We start from the raw sequence: 19,662 nt of genomic DNA on the forward strand, positions 1-19,662 counted from the left end.
AGTTGGCGTCGCGTTAGAGATACAAAGGTCAACTTTGTTTTTTTTTTAATGGGATGCTATAGTTGGTACTTATTTTCTGATAGCGGCTGTCGAGACGAATCCAGTGATGTGTAACAGTAAGGTCTTTGAACGTCAATGAAGGTCCCAAAGGTAGCATGAACGTCCATTTACAGAAGGTGTTCGAAGTGATGGCCATTGGTATCAATGCAGTGCTGCAATCTTCTTATCATGGATTGAGCAGTATTTTTTGTCACTTCGGCACTTACAGAAGTACGTGCTCCGACAATTCTCTCTCGCATATCTTCAGGTGTTGTTGGAACGTCTCTATAAACAATGTGTTTTACGAATCCCCACAAGAAAAAAATCCAGAGGTGTCAAGTCTGGCGAACGAGTCAGCCACGACACTTCTCCTCCAAGTCCAATTAAACGATTTGGGAATTGTCTCTGCAACTCATTTCTAGCAATAAGCGAAAAATATGTCGGACGCCCATCGTGTTGATACCACATTCTGTCCCTTGTTCCTAAAGGTATTTCTTCCACTAACAGAACTAATGTTTCTTGCAGGAGTGTGGTGTGCTTCATACCATTAAGATTTCCTTCTATGAAATAGGGGCCTGTAATTCTGTCCTCCAGAATTTATGCCGTTGCAGAACACGAACGACACTACTCAAGCTCATGGCATATTCCCTTGCGATCTGACGCGAACGAACACAAGGAAAAAAATTGGAAATTTGTGGTAAGGTCTTATGGGAGCAAACTACATAGGTCATCGCTCCCTAAGCCTACACACTACTTAATTTAACTTAAACTTATGCTATGGACAACGCACACCCAAGCCCTAGGGAGGACTCGAACCTCCGACGGAGATAGACGCACGGACCGTGACAAGACTCCCGAGACCCCGCGGCTACCCCGTGCGGCCCGAGCGCAGGGATCTCGAACCACAGTGGCAACAGTACCAATTTCAGTTTCCTTGTTAGTAATTCCCTTGCCGGATATGTTTCCGATGCGTCAAAGATGCTGTTGTTCTCAGTTTATCATACACGTATTTAAATGTGCCACGTGTAGTTTGAGTACGTTGAGGATATCTTTCGGCGTATAAGTCTCTAGCTCTCACTGAATTTCGTTTGCGTACTCCGTAAATGAAAAGCATATCGACTTGTTCCTCGAAGGAATATATCATTCACATTCCCTTTATTCAACGATTCTAGTCTTACCGTTCCTATTGGTGTTGTATTGTGAAACCCTCGAATGGTGTTTACATGTCAATGGCACGTTAGATGGATACGCTGTATTCGGCGAATATTTACTATTTGCACGATATACGAGAGAGAATTGTCAGAGCATGTGCTTCGATAAGTGCCGAAATGATAAGGAATACCAGTCAATCCATGATAAGAAGATTGCAGCACTGCACTGATATCAATGGTCATCACTTCGAACACCTTCTGTAAATGGACGTTCATGCCACCTTTTTGACCTTCGTTGACCTTCAAAGACCTTTCTGTAACACATCATTGGATTCGTCTCAATAGCCGCTGTCATGAAATAAGTACGAAACTATAGCATCCTATTTAGAAAACAAAGTTGACTTTCATATCTCTGACGCGACCCTAACTTGTAACAAAAAATCAATGTCATTTATGGCCCCCACTGTCTCATGCAACATTTATTCCACAAACTTTTCAGCTACTATCATAATTTCGGAGTTTTTCTAGGTGGCAGTAGTTAGTCACCACTCTGTATATGAGGGAATCGTAGCCCGAAACCTACACACATCAGTGGAAGTGAATAGTAGAACGATAAGTATGTTCGTGAACTAGGCGAAACAATACAAAAACACAAAAATTACTGATACAGTGAAGATGCGTCGGTGATACCAAGGTGGGCAAAATAAAGACAAGTTGACTGGATCTGGGGTGGACGTGATGAGGGGTAATTGTCCTCATTTTTACATTAGTCATACAGGTCGTTTCTTTGAAACCAGGTAGATGGTTCAAATGGCTCTAAGCAGTAGGGGACTTCACATCTGAGGTCATCATTCCCCTCGACTTAGAACTACTTAAACCTAACTAACCTAAAGACATCACACACATCCACGCCCGAGGCGCCTAAAACCGCTCGGCCACAGCGGCCGACAAACCAGGCAGAGAGAACGTACTAATTATCAGCATAGAACAGTTTTTTCAGTACATTTAAGTGCACCTCATCCTCAACGATCAGCGCGATTTTAATCAAGGTTATTTTTTCAACAATTTTCATGATCACTCATAAACACTCTTGTTTATTACATGTATCTCCGCTGCCTACACAGCTTCTATACAATTTCAGTCATCCAGTGAACTTAGACATCTGGCTACTTAGACATCTGGCTTACTTACGGAAGACACAGACTTCGGGCTACGAAACGAGTTAGATGGACTTCTGTTGCAGTACTCACATCTGTTTATCCTTACTCAATCTGTGAGCATAGATATAACTCTTTGTCATGAAACTCTCTTTTTGTTGGAATGCAACCTCAATATTAATTTTACTAACGTTTACGCTGTTTTCTTTTTGTGTTATTGTGACATTTTTTTCTTCCCTTCTTATGTTTACAACGTTTCAGCGTTCATTTTATATTGTGTAATCTAGCTAATGAGCTGAGATATTAGGTTACGATTTACTACCAATGATGAACATAGACTCTGGACTCCGACACACTTTTGATGGAATAAGGTTTCTGTATTCTTTCACGTTAGTGTCTGTATTCTTTACTCGTAAATAATTACTGTATAAGAAGTTCCCCTATCTTTCTTTTTCGTATTATCGATTACATACAGGACATTATTACATTATTAAATTTAATTACATTGATAAATTTTTTCTCCCATTGAATTTTCTTGCACATTTGCATGTCTTGTTCAAAACATTATTTGTACTTTTAAGACATAAATTTCATCGTTTTGTAACTTCTTTTATATTTTCTTCATTTATTTTATTTCTTTATTTATATTTCTTATTTTTTAATTATTTCTACCCGACTGCGACTTGCCGGCAGTTCGTTTCCCTGCGAGCATGAGCGCGGGCACGCACACACACAAGCACACACACACACAGTATAATTATTGCTCTGAACTCACCACATAGTACATGTTGTTGACGAATTACTGGAGTAATGAGACTGTTTACGGAGTATTATGAGCTGATGATTTTTTGTAAGAAAGGTTTGTTCCTCATCCGCTTACGGTGGACTTATTGAACGTTGTGTCACGTTTTTATTGCTTTGAATGTTTATTTTTAAGGTTTTTCTTACATAATGTTTCATCTCAATATGTGAGCTACAGCCATGTTGATGACTGATGACAGCGTGTGAAATCTCACGATGAAATATCGCACTCCAATGGACAACTGGTATGTGTTGAACACGTTTATATATTTTTATAATTTTAATTAATTGTTCATAATTCTCCCGCCTGAAGTGCAATATTCGGTTTCAGTTTAAGACCCGAGCATGGTTGAATATGCAATCGAATCTAGTAATCATTGAATATTATACAATTTCGATCAGGACAGTTAAAAGAATTTTTCCAGAATTTTTTAGCTTCATTAATCTTTTTAGATCCCTTATCTTCTTCCTGATTATTTTATGATGTAATGGTAATACGAAAACTATAGCCTCCAGGGAACCTTTCCGATTATTGAATAAATGTAGCAGAGCAGACGAACGAAAAGCTCGCAGAGAAATCTAACAAGGTGGAGAGAGACACAGTGAAAATAATTTCCAACCAATCTACATGTCATGCAAACTTACTCTCATTCCTATCACTGCAGCGGACGTAATCACTGCTTATGTCTCTGATAACGGCACAGCGAATATAGGAAAACTTATCAAAATAAATAATTGAATTTTAATACTTCTATAATTCTTCATCATAAATTCTTAACTTCTGCAATTGATTTTCGTGCACCCTTTTCAATAACGTGTAATTATTATATTGTTTTTAATTAATATCTCAATAGTGCATGAAAAAAAATTAATTTCCGAAATATTATTAATAAAATAAACACCACCGAGCACATTAACGTAGAAATTCTCTAAATTCTAGAAACAGCATTTAAATTTCATTAATTCCGCATTGCGCGTTACATGTTGTATATGTTCACTGTGTTGTGGAGTCAACTTCCGACACATATTCGTGCCAATAAAGAGTGATATCAAGCTTGCAGTTACAGATAAAACATGGATGAAAATAGTCATAGTAAAGTAGCAGGTGTAAACAAGTTTACTTTCTGTAACATTGGTCATTGAGTTCAAAACTTTCCATTGCACCCTTCAGAAATTTTCAACGTAGGAAACAATATCACATTTTGAGATTCGCTATGTTGGAGATTGGGTGTTATAAAAGAATATACAGTAATACTTTCATGACGAGTGAAAAGACGGAGTATTGAGAGTAATTCACAATATGTATGGTGACGTTAAGAAGGATACCGCAAGTACAACTGTGGCGCTTTCCCCGAACAACTGGTATAAAAATAAACCTTAATTTCATCGTAAATATTACGATCAGCATTCGAAAGGAACAAGACCCACCTATTCACCACATACATCGCATGTTGGGGAAAAGGCTTCGATTTCCTGTTTGATTGTTCCATAGTTTTCCTAAATCATATCAATCCAATCGCAGGAACGTTTCTTCTATAAAGCTGTTGCCAAGCTAAAAACTTTCCTCGTGAAATTAATTTGACTGAGTTTTAATAATTCTGCGTAATGGGGACATAAAATTCCAACTCTTCCATCTATGTGGATCTGATCGCTTTAAAACAGCCACATCAGAGTTGCTCAGCAGGAAATACCAATCAAACGCGCACTTTGGGGGAAGCTTCCTTTCGTATTATATCTCAGAATCGTATCAAACGCCTATTGTGTTTAACATTGTGGCATGAAACAGCTTTTCTTTAATACCTAGCAGCTTAAGAGAATACTGAAATACTGGTAGAGCTGTGTTCATTTCTTTTAACCGAGGTGACTTTGTGATAAAAAGGAGGGGATGACATTCTGAACATATTTTCGTTTCTTTTAACGGAACAGATTCTTGGCATTACTCTCAAACAGGAATGCAGTGTAACTAGAGAGACTAGTGCACCACAAGGATTGGTTTCATACCTTACAACAATGGTCCATTGTTGTTAAGCACTTGTATCTAGGTATGAAGCCTCTTCTTCGTTGAAAGGGTTTGCTTGTGTAGCTCACTTAATGGCCTGCTGTAGGCGTGAGTGAAAGTGTTAAGAGAATAGTTCATTGTAGATAATTGTATGTCAGATTTTGTTCACACTTATCCGTTTCTCGTACATGTTCAGAAATGCTGTTTTAAAGCGACTTCTGTAGTGATATTTTATTTGAAATGGGTATTATAGTTACAAACAAAATGTTGCTAGAAAAGAAAATTGGGATACTCAGAAGAAACTGCCAGTGGTGGCGGTTCATCATTACTAAAGGACGAGTTTCCAAGACTCCATAATAATGTGGTAGAGACCTTGGCAAAAAAAAGAGAAAACCTAGAATTCACGCTACCGGATGGCTGGGAGACATCCATTGAACAGGGTAGAAGCCTGCTTCCCTTTTCGAAGAGAGTTCAATCCTTAATGCAGTTAGTAATGCTTACTTCTAGGACATTAAGAGAATACGTCTTCACGCACTCAAAGAAGAATTATGCCAAGACACAGGAAAAGGACTGTATTACAGAGGCTAGGTCCTGGAGTGACATGTGTAGGTTGCTACGACACAAATAAAATGAGAAATAGTTCCCGGCATAGACCTCTTAATGGAACCAGTTATATAAAAAAATTCTCCAGAAAAACTTGTAAATTCTCTGAAGGTGACACTGATTACAATGGGGGGATGAGTTTTGTTGAGGTGATGGCAACAGTTTAGACACTGTAGCGGAACTAAACAACTTACCTACAAATTATGTTAGTCGAGGGATGGGTGCTGTAGTTCGTTGTAATGGAAAATTTTACAATGATTTGCTGACAGCATGAACAGCAAATGGATATATTTCTTGTGCAATGGCAGGAAATGAAAAATACTTTAAATAGCTTGAGAGACGAGATGAATATTTTCCAGATATTTTCTCCTAATAAAACTGGCATGAAAGTTAGACAGGCGTGACGTATTTGAAGTGCCTCAAGTGGCAATACAAAAGAGGAACTTTTAACTGTCAGAGGATATTATTCCATCAGTGAATCTATATGTACTAAGTTTGTGAATCACAGTTCATCAGTTTTTGTCAAAGCTGAGAATTTCTACAAAATAGGAAAGCCCCAAAACTGTCACAAAGCCATTTCTATTTACGGTTCGTCTGAAACTTAAACTATCTAACCTTATCATTCCTAAAGCCATCAATGTTATTTATACCGACGAAGCTTCCACGATTTTGCATTTCATATGTCAGGCAATATACACTATGTATGTCATGAATAAATTACTGTGTGTATCCTCGGAGCGTGGACCTATGCATAAGAACTATATTCAACACTGATTAGTGAAGACTTTGGCTCACAAGCACTATTCCTTTCTCTTGTGTCGTATTCTAGAATGTTTGCAGTTTGTTACCATGACAATCAGTCATTATCATGTCTGTCAGTGCTGGAGAGAATCGCATGTATGCCTTAGCATCTAACGAACAGAAATTCGGTATGCTAGGGATGCTGGTAAGTGTTGAGGAGAGCTCGCAGACACGTGGCCTGCGCTTACCTGAATACGATGGGCGGACACACGTGCCTCCTGCAGAGCGGACATACTGAGTGGCACCCACAGGGCCAGAGACGAGTTGAGCACGTTGTAGAACTGAGAGATTGCGAAAATCTGAAACATACGAGAAGAAATGCAGGTTCTTGCAGGCAGAGGTATTCGAAGTAATTCGGAGCTAAAACGGGCAGTCATACCTGCTCGGGTCCGGCAATTTTCCCACCCAGAAAGTAAGCTGCGAGCGTGACCAGAAGAGCAGACCTCTCTATAAACACACTGGATGCCAGTATAACACTCTTCAGGTAAGCCACGTGCAATAGTTTGTGAACTTCAGATCTGCAAGCAACACACAACTGTATGTAGAGTTTCCGTCTCGTTGTATATGAGAGAAAGAAACTAAATCTTATGGAGATAAGAAATGTAAGAAACCATTGGCCTTCATGCCTCCATCACGCGCTCTGTATCCATATTGTCAGCGATTGGCAGCTTCAAGATGTCTTAAAACAATTGGCGGTGCGATGTGACGTGGAAATCGAGAACAGCCCTCTCTGTGATCGGAAATAGCACATGTGCGACATTTCCCTTCAGTTTGACATCTAACAAGAGGTTTGAAGGCTTTTGTAGAAACGTTGACTGAAAACCCGTAGTCAAAGAGTTTGGAGTGTCGTTAATCCTTACCACATGAAGGATGATTCTGGGAAACTTCAGCGTTAAACATGAAAGGGGGGCTGGGGGCGGGGGCGGAGCGGGCGTGCAACCTCTCCCTAATTGGGAAACACGCTCGGTGGCCGGTGGTCACTTTTGTTGGGCACTTTCATTATGTTCCTGTAAAGAGACAGTCGTTCACTGATTCCTATGCACCGATGTGACAGGCAACCATTTCAATGACCCTGAGCTAAGTGGTGGTATGTAGTTGAACTAGCACCTGCTGTCCACAGGCAGAATCTAAAGGATATCGAAAGGGATTCCTGTGACACTAACGCCTAGGAATCCGTGAATCGCTGTCTCGCTACATGAACACTTTTAAAGTGCTAAACAAAGGTATGAGGGTGGTACTGAGGGTGTTCTCGAGCTGGAGGGTCTAAGGGCCGCCCTTTGCCGTTTTTATCATGCACGTGTCAATGTTGCACCCCAACAGGGCGCGAAAAGGAGGATCGAGAAAGCATAAACGCCGCTTGCTGTTTCTCGTCGAATGGTTTTGAAAGGTCCCTAGTTGTTTCATCCTGCGTACCAGAGCAAAAATTGCGATTGTGCTACATACCAAATGGGTGAGATCGCGCCCAGATTAGATTTAGATTAGATTAGTTTTTCGTTCCATAGATCCGTGCTGAGGAGATCCTCGTGGATGTGGAACATGTCAATTTATTTATTTATTTATTTTTTTAAGCTGAAATAACAATACTAATAGTATGAATATATACAATACATCATTTGTCTCTATTAAAAAATTCGTCAATGGAGTAGAAGGAGTTGGCCACTAGTAAGTCTTTCAGGCTCCTTTTAAACTGATCTTTATTTGTAACTAAATTTTTTATGTTTACTGGCAAATTATTGAAGATGAGTGTTCCTGAGTAGTGGACCCCTTTTTGAACTAAAGTAAGTGCTTTTAAGTCCTTGTGCAGATCATTTTTATTCCTGGTATTGTATGTATGAACTGAACTGTTTGTTGGAAAAAGAGATATATTATTTAGGACAAATTTCATTAATGAGTAAATATACTGAGAGGCAGTAGTTAGCATACCCAGTTCTTTGAAGAGGTTTCTACAGGACGTCCGTGAATTTACTCCACAAATAATACCACGCTTTTGGAGTTGCAGCCCCAAAGTGTCCTTAAAGAATGGCTGAATCGTCTGGTGGTGTCAAAGACTGTTGTGACCGTCGGCCTGTTTGCTCATCGCATTGCGAACTGTCGTTTCCGAATGCAGAAAGTGTGGGAATCAACGCCACTAGGGAACCGTTGCTTTCATTATCGCCGTTAATGCCAACGCTTGAAGCCTATTCGTGTCGATTCTGAGCTGCGGTGTGTCTGAACTGTTTTCTTTGTCCACCCATAAGAGAACCGCGTGGTTTCAACGCTGGGCGTTTCGTTCCTGACCTCCATCGCAGAGGCACCAAGAGAAGGGATGAGATATGGGTAAGGAGGGAGGGGCGACAACCTTCCCATCTTGTGACATTCCACTTTGTCGCTGGGGAGAAGTGTGGTGAAACTTGGTTCCAGTCTGACATCATTAACTCATCTTACAACTCACACGAGCTTCTGGCCTTTCTTTGGCAAGTGTCGGCACATTGCTGTTCGTAGCGTCGCCGTATCCACGAGTGACGTCGCAGGGCACCACGTTTTTGCGCCATTACAGAGGAACACTGTAGGCAGTTTTGACCCAAATTTGAAACTTTAGTGTCGCAAGGGGAGATAAATGTGGGGTTCCGAAAAAGTGAGTCTTTAATTGTGTTGCACAGTGTAGATTTCTACGAGGTGCAGTGACTGTAATTTCCATTATAGTACACATCATTTTCTTTGTGCTCGGTAGTTCGTCTTTTCCTTCATAGATATAGTGAAAGAAAAGTAAGCTTACTTTTATTTCCAGTTAATCGCAGAATGTGTAGTTTTTTTCTTTAATAACAATTACCAGCTGTCTCAGTTCCACTCATCAGTGGAACTGAGACGGCTGGTAATTGTTACTGTTAGTTTTATCAGTCAGTATTCTCTGAAGCTGATGGACGCCTGGAGCTGTGGAACTTAATTATCAAAGTCAGATGCATTTTCTAGGGCCACAATAACGATTTTATGCTGATAAAGTAATTTTCCCAGGGGATTTTTATTTTAAACCCCTAATATCGGCGGATTACCCATAAAAAAGCTTAGGTACTGGGTTGCAATTCTGAGTCAAACTTATTCATAGCGAAGAGGGCCGCTATAAACGTTGAAAAATGGATGGCGCAACAGATAATATCAATGCAGTAGTCCGCCCCCTGTAGCTGAGTGGTCAGCACGCCAGAATGTCAATCCTAAGGGCCCGGGTTCGATTCACGGCTGGTGGTGGTGGTGGTTAGTGTTTAACGTCCCGTCGACAACGAGGTCATTAGAGACGGAGCGCCAGCTCGGGTTAGGGAAGGATTGGGAAGGAAATCGGCCGTGCCCTTTCAAAGGAACCATCCCAGCATTTGCCTGAAACGATTTAGGGAAATCACGGAAAACCTAAATCAGGATGGCTGGAGACGGGATTGAACCGTCGTCCTCCCGAATGCGAGTCCAGTGTGCTAACCACTGCGCCACCTCGCTCGGTGATTCTCGGCTGGGTCGGAGATTTTCTCTGCTCAGGAACTGGATGTTGTGTTGTCCTAATCATCATCATTTCAACCCAATCGACGCACAAATCGCCGAAGTCGCGTCAAATCGAAAGACTTGCACCGGGCGAACGGTCTACCCGACGGGAGGTCCCAGTCACACGACATCATCATCATCAATGCAGTGCAGCTGCTATAACTGACCGTTTTCCCAACATGCTGTTGTGGTCTACAATTACGCCAGAGGAAAGAGAAGTGTATATTTCAGAGAAAGAGACGTCGCGAAGTTTCAGCTCGCCGCAGCGAGACACATTTCAGAGTACAGGATGGCGCACGCGCCCGCTGCTTCCAACGCCGTGAAGGAGCCTGCAGCCCCGAAGGCGGGCGGGCAGCTCCCATCACTGCACCACCCCCAAGGCTTGTTGCTCGAACTGAGTAGTAGCTGGGCTCACAGATTCATCTTCGAATAAATAAAACACGTCAGGAGCGGCCTTTAAAACAACTCTGAGAAAATGGTTGTGGCATTTAGTACCTGAGATGCTGTGTCAGCGGCATCTGCTTAGAGGGCCGTGTATAATCTGAAATTCAGACCTTAAGCAACCGTGGACCATCGACTGCCAATACAGTTACTACTGCTTGACTAGTGTATGGGTTCAGATATCGATCCTGCACCTAACAGATCGAATCCACCCTTACTGAACTTCGCTCTGGTGAAGTAGCACCGATGGCGTGGGAATGTCCCGTTCTACATTCAATGAGTGTGCATTAGTCAGTACATTGGCTATCACGTCGAGCGGGTCTTACGGGCGCGTGACGTGCGCGATAGCGTATAAAATTGTCTAAACTGAGTATCAGATTAAATTTCATAATCTGTGTACATATAAAAGGCAATGTCCTGACTGACTGATTCATCAACGTCAAGCCCAAGTGGGTAAAACAACAACTTGAAATTTGGAGATAGTGTTGACCTTATACTAGAGACATTGTTTAATAAGGGATTATTCGATATTCCTACCTAATGGGGTCAGGAAATGTCCTGACGACTGACTCATCAACGCCTAGCCCTAGCCGCTAAGACAGAAACTTGAAATTTGTATATGGTGTTGATCTTATACTGGAGACATCGTTTAAGAAGGCACTACTCGACATTTCGTCTTTAAGGGTGTGAAAAAAAAGGAGAAAGGTATTTTGGAAATACGTTATTAAGGCAATTTTGAAGCTAGACCTACGAAAATTGATATTTAGTTCCTCGATCAGAAATAAAGAAATACTTGTTTCAGCATTTTTGGAAATTTAAGTGAAAGTTTTTTGAAAAATAAGTCATTAGTAAAGAACAACCGAAGTATTTTTAAAGCAAAATTTCTCGGTTACAAATAAAAAAATACATGTTTTAGGAAACCTGAAACTTTAAATTTGTAGTTGTTGGTTCTATATTGTAGGTACCTGTAACATTACGAGTCAAGACAGCTGTAACGGAACTTGAATAGTGTAAAGTTATCGTTAAAAACGCACGCCGCGCGATTTGTTATGATTTGGTCGGTCATAATAGTAGTAACATGCTTTTGAATACAATTAAAATATAACGGCGATACCTGTTTAGCGTTATTGGAAATAATATGTAATAAATTAATGAGTAAGGTAGCCGATCCTATAAGAAGAGGTAAAATTGGGCATATTAAGGTGTTTTGCTTTATATCGACTAAGCCGATGATACGGCGTCTTTTTTTTCCGTTTACTCTTAGAAGAAAAAAAAGAAAACAAGTAACGAAGTGCTAATTGTGCGTTGTGAAAAATATAGGGGCGAATTTTAAATAGCTACAGTGTATAATCAGATTAACAAATGGACATTCAGTTACGCGAAATAGCCGACAGTGAAGTGTGGTCATTAAATTGAGTACACCTACAGGGCGGTCAATTCCAGGATAAGTCTATTCGCATCTCACGAGGGACGCGGTATTGAGACCGGTTTTTTTTTTATTATATCACGGAGAGCGGGCTTCAATTTATAAAAAGGAGAAAAGCTGTATCATTATCATTGACTGTTGGTGTTAAGCAACCAAAACTGTTCATCAAAGGGTTTCGGTGAATGAGTGGTGAATGCGAAATGAAACTGTGAACGAAGTTATGTTAAATAAAGCAGAAGAGACAAGACAGTTTGGTTGTATCTGTTATTATTCCATAAACCGTAACATTTATTCTCGTTGTACGAAGCCTTTATAGACGATCGTTATGACAATTTGCTTTGAAGGGATCTCGTTACGAGTTAAGTTTTGGGGACCTGGTCAAGAGGGGATAGTTCGTAGATCTTAACTACTGCAACTATTCTGGAATCAGGTGCTACCGTGACCGTTGTGTGTTGTCAATGGCTTAAGGTCATCATATCTCATGCTCAAAGATCGACGCGCCTTTCCTCTTGGTATAACGGTGTCTCACGGTAACAACGACAACGCCGACGGCGAAGGAAGATACGGTAGATACCGTTTCGTAAGGGATTGTTTGAAATTCCATCCCGAAGGAGGTAAAGTAGCGGATGAAAGGTTTTTTGAAAATATGTTACTGTTAAGGCAGTTTTGAATCTAGAACTACAAAAATTGGTATTTGAATTCTCGGTCCAAAATAAAGAACGTGTGCTTCAGAAATTTGGTAAATTCAAGCACTAAGGGGGTAAAATAGTGACTGAAATTTTTTTGAAGAGAAATTGTAATTCAGTTACTAAAGCTACGTATGTGAAAATTGGTATTTGGCTTCTCGGTTAGAAATAAAAAGAAAAATGTTTCACTAACCTTCTCGGTTAGATGTAAGGAAATATGTGTTAAGGGATGAAAGTTACTATGAAGATATTAATACAAGAACGCAAAAGTGATGACTAACAAAATCAGTTGCCAGAACCTTTTTTTCTGTCAGCAGTACATTCGGAAAAGACCATGTTTCTATGGATTTAATTAATGCGAAAAGCTTAGGTGTTGCAATCTGCGAACAACATAAAAATTCGATTAAAGAAAAGCAAAAAATATCTGTACAAACCACACAATCCCCGTAAGCGAAGCAGCGAGCGCTAAGCTACTTACATAATAAATGGGCGACCCTAAAGTACCGAACACCAGTGGCAAACTCAGACAGAACTGTGTTAAGTGGGTGATTGTGACTGTATTGGGAGTGACATAAGTCCACCTAGGGGCATAGTGCTTGTGCCTGGAGAGCAATAAATCGAGTTTTCCTTAAAACAGTGTTATCATCATTCAACCCTATCATCATTTTTCTAGTGGTTTGGTGCGAACTAGTGATGAGAAACAGAGAACGTTTTGATAGGACTTGTGGTAGTGGGTGCACGATTAGGAACTTTGATAAAGTGGCACGTCCCCTTGGCCGTAATCCTGCCTTCCTAAGCCGTCATAATTTACAAGTCTTATGCGTCGAACTTTCGACAGCCATACAACTCAAGCATTCCTGGAAGCAGAACATCGGTAGTGTAACTGATTAACTTGCCATGTCTGTGGTTTACAGTCATTTAGAACTTTTTAAACGATGTTCTATCTGCCATTGGCTGTCCAAAGCTTTTGTTTTCACAACTGTATATCCGGCCTTAAGGCCATTATTAAGTGGTGTACTCTAGACACTAAAAAATAAAGAACAGTGAACAAATAAAATGGTATTAACATGCCTTACATAGGTTTGCTCTATATTGCAAATTGGTGGAAATTACATAACACTTACACTGTGCTTCAGCACATGTGAAGCATTAAAATCCTCCGATATGTACAGATGTCATCATCGTATCTGAGCCTTATAATTGTAAGAATACAACATTAAACGAGCGCGAGTCTGCGTGCATCGTGAAAAGGCTATAAATTACATAAAATATTAGAAATGTAGTCATCCTTAACACGAATCCCGGTGAACAGGTGTTCTTGTACACCGCTTCCATACTCGTATGATCTAGGGCAGTTGACGCGAAGATACATGCAGAGGTCGTATTTTCTTTGCTCTTGTGAAATATGGTCTGAACAAAATACAGCTTTGTATGTATTGAGACAGTCATAGGGTACAAAGTGACGAGTTAGGAATTTTATTTACAGCAGAATAACGTAAAAGTCCTAAAGGACTTACAGAAGTTTTGCTATTCATACAAGCATGGCAGTAGTAATCTTTGACATCGCTTTACGTGCGTGTACATCGCAAAACCCTTCATCCACCCACTCTCTCCCAAGCAAACATTGGATGGATATGTGCCCCACTATAACTCCCTTCACATCCCTGCATCCGTCCATCAGTGGATCCTTTACCATTTCATCAACTTCCCACCTCTGCTCAATCTCGTTGAACAGCTTCTCACAACCTAATTTCTAGTCCTAGTACGTAGCCGCGCCTCTACTGACATATTACACCAACCCTAAGCCTCCACACCATCCACATCCTCCCCGAACAGCCGTTCAACCGTATTCTTCCCCCAGACCATGCAGTCCGTCCAGACTGCCAATTATAAATTCTACTTCATAACTGCTCCCGTTTAGTTCCCCCCATACATTTCCCTACGCCTTTTCCGCTTCACCTATTCATTCCCTACTTCCTTTTTCCCTTTCAAATTATGGCTCCTCTCTTAGTAACATCCACTCTTGCTCCACCAAGACCTCACATCAGTCCCCCTTCTTTACGCCCCCATTCTCGTTCCCTTCTCAGTGTCCAACCTTCTTCCTTTCAGCTACAGACAACCTTTCCCAGCACAGGTCTTTCCAGTTTTAGTGACAGTGGTGTGCTTCTTTACGAGATCAGTGTCTTACATCTTATTTTAAATGTACTCTCATTGTTTTTCATTTTACCTTTTTATTATTACTGTTTTAAATTCAAAACCAGGAAGCCATGTTCCGTGTATACAAAAACGTTCAACAGTTTCACCTTTAAAAATTTGTATTTCACTTACAAGTATCTCACCTTTCTGCTAGCGTTTGTTTCACCTCTGTTGTAATTGTCCCTTGGCTATAAAGTGGGTTGAATGCACAGTACCGACCTCCGCCCCCATACTGGGCGAGAGGGGACAAAATAACAATAAAAATAAATAAGGTACACATGCAATTGGTGAAACAATATATTAAGGCCAAAAAATGCTTGCATTTGAATTGATCCAACAGGACAAGCCAAAGTGCGGCACTGCTGACTGAGTCAAAAATATGTAACGAGACACTTCTCATTAAATACAAGTCTTTGTATCAACCTACAGCAAGAGAAACACATTGTATGTAAAAGTAATACGTAAATGTAGTCGTGCAGTTCCCTGGTGCTTAGAATGTTAACGAGGGAAGTCCATATGGGATGCACTTATATAACTGGTCGAACAGTAGTTTTGGAGAACTGCTAAATTAGATTACATAAGACAAAATCGCTCTAAAGATAAAAATAGAAATAGAGTAAACTGTACGAGACTACATGCGATTTTTACTTGTTGTCATATAAAAGAACAAACGTTGTAGGTATCATAGATATTATGAAATCAAGCTACGTACGTTTCTGTTCAAGCCGTTAGGGCAATAAACCTAAGTCAAACAAGGTAGAGTATGTATCTTTATGCCCACATTCTTCTGCAGTTAGCACATAAAATAGACTGGAAGTTATCAAAAAATCTTCTGTTCCTTAGATCCGGCAGTATTTTAACCCTTTCAGATCCACTGGCTACAATTATGTACATTAACTTTTACTGTGAAGTAGGTGGAACAGAAATATTTTCCTCAATGTAAACGTGATACATACTTTTGTGAATGTTCAGTCTTTCCATCATGCGGAGGTGCTGTGGATCTCTATAAAATAGACTGTGATTGTAGCAGTATGCAGCAGCTTGTGAATGTCAGGATACACAGATGTGGTTGGTTATTTATATGAGAAAGCAGACAAGTAGTTGGAGGAGTTTACAGGGAGAGCGGCGTTGTGCTGTATAAAGGCCTGTCGCCTGTCCCAGCGTTTCTTTGTTGTAATGAGATTCCGAACTTGTCGCTGTATTTGCCGATGGCATTGGAGTGTATGCCCGTCATGCAACGTATATACATGTACAGCAATATGAAATATTACTACTGCAATCCTTGTATGAGCACCTAAGCTGCTGTAAGTGCATTAGGACGAATAACATTTGCGCTTTACATCACTGTGCTATAAATGCAGTTCCTATCTCGTCTCTTTGTGTTGTATGACTCTATCAATACACAGAAAGTTGTGTTATGTCAAAAAATGTAAAACCGTGCTATTGCACTAAGTTTACTATTGTTCTCGCTGGAATGTACTATCTTCGACAATAGAAAATAAAATACGACCTCTGAATGTATCCCCACGCCAACTGCTTCATTTCATATGCAGGCCGTGTACAAGAACAGAGATTCATCACGATTTGTGTTAATGGTGTCAATATTTATGTAATTTATGTCACTTTCATGAAGTACGCAACCTTACGCTCGTTTGATGTTGCTGTATTCTTACAGTTACAAGGATCAGGTATTATGATGATATGTCCCTTCGTGTTTCCTCTCCTTCCCCCCCCCCCCCCCCTTTTTCTTTCCCATCATTTGTCCAGGTTCCCCCCGTCTGCCCTCGGCTGTGGTATGTCATATTTGCCAACTTTTTAGTGTAGTGTTCAAGTGAATGTTCAATGTTGTTCGTCTTTCCAAAGTGTTGCGAACAGAAATCATGCTATCGCTGGGTGTGAATTTTACGTCTCTTGCGAACAGAAACCAGTACGTCGCCGTGTTTTTTAATTGTCTATTATTTTACCTGTCTGCTTCATATGTATTTTCTTAGCATCATCATCCCTTTGTTCTTCATCTTTTTAAAACAAATTCTGTAGGCTGAAGAGCGGCATACTAAGCTGCTGCCAGCCCGCCGCCCCCTTCGGGGGGAATTGAAACTCAATAAAGAAAAAAAAAAGGATGGTATGTGTACATGTCACAGGATTATAATGTCTGGCATGTAATGAACCATAGTGTAAGTGATGTACTACAACAGTATGTATGACATTTTAGTAACATTTTAGTTATACACTCTGTTCTTTGTTCTTCAGCATATGCAGCACATCACTTGATAATGTCGTTAAGACGGGAATTGTAACTGTGAAAACAAAAATTTTGTAAAGTAATGGTGCATGCAATGCTTTACAAAAAGCATGTTAACTGTCAATTTTTTCTGGCGAAAAATGGAGGTTTTTATTCGAGAACATGAACTCACAGAACAACCGACGCTATAATTGTGAAAATCATGAGCTACACCAAGAGCCTCTGCGAGGTGTGTAAACATGTGAGCAGGAAACCATGTATTGTAGTTGTCTGTGGATATCGGAATGCAAACGTTTTTCAGGGAACCAACCGTTATTCATTGGTGGACAGAGTAAGAGCAGACACTGCCAATACGTCTGTGACTGTACTACGCGGTGTTTTTCATAACTGAACAACTTTATGTTCAACGTGTCAGTCATACAGAGACTGCAACAGTCAGCTGCTATGTAGATATCGAGCAATAAATAGTATCTGAATTAGTCAGTCGATGCACTGCCGTTATTCTGTAGGGTTTCAGTTCGAGTTTCTGTGCAGCTGTTCGAGCGAATGCCACTGACACACGAGGTAAAGTACAAAATGACGCATTGGTTTACTAGGAAATTGTTCCAAGGCCGGTCGTAACTAACGTACTTTAAATCTTGGTTAAAACCGATAGTACACTTGTCAGACAATCCGAAGAACAGCTAAGAGAGTCATGGAGCGATCGGAGCCTGCCGCAGACTTATTCAGCGGCCGGGCGAACGGCACTGTGTGCACGGCTGCCGGATGTAAAATAAACTGTACCTCTCGACGGCCGCGTAGCAGTCAGAAAACTGTGAACGGATGATAAGGGAGTATTGATTCCTTCTTAAATTCATTTGCATTACACGTCAATCAACCTTATTTTGACATAATCGAATATACGGGTTTTGTAAGTGTAAGACGTAAAAATTTGATAAGTTTCACTGAAATGTGCTTTATTTCCTTTATGTCATGTATATATTGCTTTTGTTTCTTCATAAAGCCACTGATTTTCTCATTTTTTATAAGTTTGCATACGCTTGTTGAACTTGCTACAAGAAGACTTTTCGAAGCTATGTAATGCACATGCCACGCTCACAACGAGTGTCCAGACCACTTCATATCGCAGAGAACCGGGAAAAATTAGTTCAGTAGTTTCAATCACAGACTGAGGTTTCTTGCAAACTTCTGAGTTCTTTGATAGCAGTCTTAGACGAGATGCATCATTAATGAGAAAGAAAACTAAATCAATAAATTAACGTAATTAACACAATTTTGCCCAGCCATTGAACATAGTTGAAGGTCCCCTTGCGTGGAAGACTATCGAATGAAGAGGGCAAAGTAATTTATACATTCACCATTTTAATTAATTTAGGATACACAAGTGGTGAAATTCTCTAAAGAAATTGCGCCGTTACACTTAATATTTTAAGCTGAAGCCACACCACGTTTCCGGCCGCTGTGGCCTAGCGGTTCTAGGCGCTTCAGTCCGGAACGGCGCCCCTGCTACGGTCTGAGGTTCGAATCATGCCTCGGGCATGGATGTGTGTGGTGTCCTTACGTTAGTTAGGTTTAAGTAATTCTAAGTCAAGGGGACTAATGACCTCACATGTTAAGTCCAATAGAGCTTAGAGCCATTTGAACGGCATCATGTTGGAAGTGCAATAATACTTTCCTCATTCAGAGAACAGGAGTCCCAACTTGAAAGTCAAAAGGCCGCACCGCACCGCACCACCGGGCTGAGACTGTAGCAGTGGTTCCGCCCCACCCCAGTCTCGTTAGCTAAGGGAACATATTTCCTAACTGTGGAAGCAAAATAGGAGGTGGCGCCTGAGTTTATAAATTGTTTGGCGAGCCGCTCTCCAGTCCTATTCGTTCTCTGATCGAGGACGGCTTCATTCTGCAGAAAGTGGTAGAGCGGAAGTTACCTCCATTTTTACACGCAAATGTTTCCTTCCATCACCTCAGGAGCAATCTTGCACTAAGACCACGCGGTCGGGTCAGCATGATTCGCGATAGGAAGCTTAGAGCAACGACATCGGTTGCCACAGTGCTATCACACCGTTTGTACTGCTATTATCTGGCATCACAGTTCCACTGATCCTAATGTGGTAAGCATTGTCGTTCGGTCGCTATCCTGTATTTGTAATACGGAATTCATGGCTAGTATTCCTCATTTTCTTGATTCATATCGATTCAACATCATCCGCTCTCTCTAGGGACTGGACGTATAATCGTTTAGTTTTCATTGCATATCGATGTACTGAGTACTTCATTCTTTGTGCTACAGCAGGGTGGCTACTGGTCAAGTCACTCAGAATTGCGACCACATGTTATAAAACACCGTGACAGGGCTACCTAACATTTGTGTCTTTTTCTGCGATTTATTCAAAGATAATCTTATTCACTGACTATCTTTGACTGTAACTTTCCCATTATCTCTTTTTCTTCAGTTAAGTTATCAATTACGTGTTGAATAGCCTGTAAAAGAGAAGACGTGTTCAGAGTGCGAGGGCAGAAAACCAAAAGGTGGCTTAGGGGACAATGATAGGTAGTACATTCCTCCATTCCAACCGCCAGACTTTAACAACCTGCACAATTTGATCTTATCTGAAG

General features: G+C 40.7%; 1 protein-coding gene across 2 annotated transcripts in view; it reads right to left on the reverse strand.

Annotated features, from left to right (window-relative positions):
• LOC126457904 (ATP-binding cassette sub-family C member 4-like) overlaps positions 1-19,662 on the reverse strand; it is a 201,593-nt gene that overhangs the window by 117,441 nt on the left and 64,490 nt on the right. For both annotated transcript variants that reach the window (XM_050094579.1, XM_050094580.1), the window contains exons 8-9: positions 6,931-7,069; positions 6,740-6,850 (exon numbers count right to left, since the gene is read on the reverse strand). In XM_050094579.1, coding sequence (XP_049950536.1) covers positions 6,740-6,850; positions 6,931-7,069 — 250 coding nt within the window. The remainder of the gene's footprint in view (positions 1-6,739; positions 6,851-6,930; positions 7,070-19,662) is intronic.

The sequence above is a fragment of the Schistocerca serialis genome, chromosome 2 (genome assembly GCF_023864345.2).
Source record: "Schistocerca serialis cubense isolate TAMUIC-IGC-003099 chromosome 2, iqSchSeri2.2, whole genome shotgun sequence".
Taxonomy (NCBI): Eukaryota; Metazoa; Arthropoda; class Insecta; order Orthoptera; family Acrididae; genus Schistocerca; species Schistocerca serialis.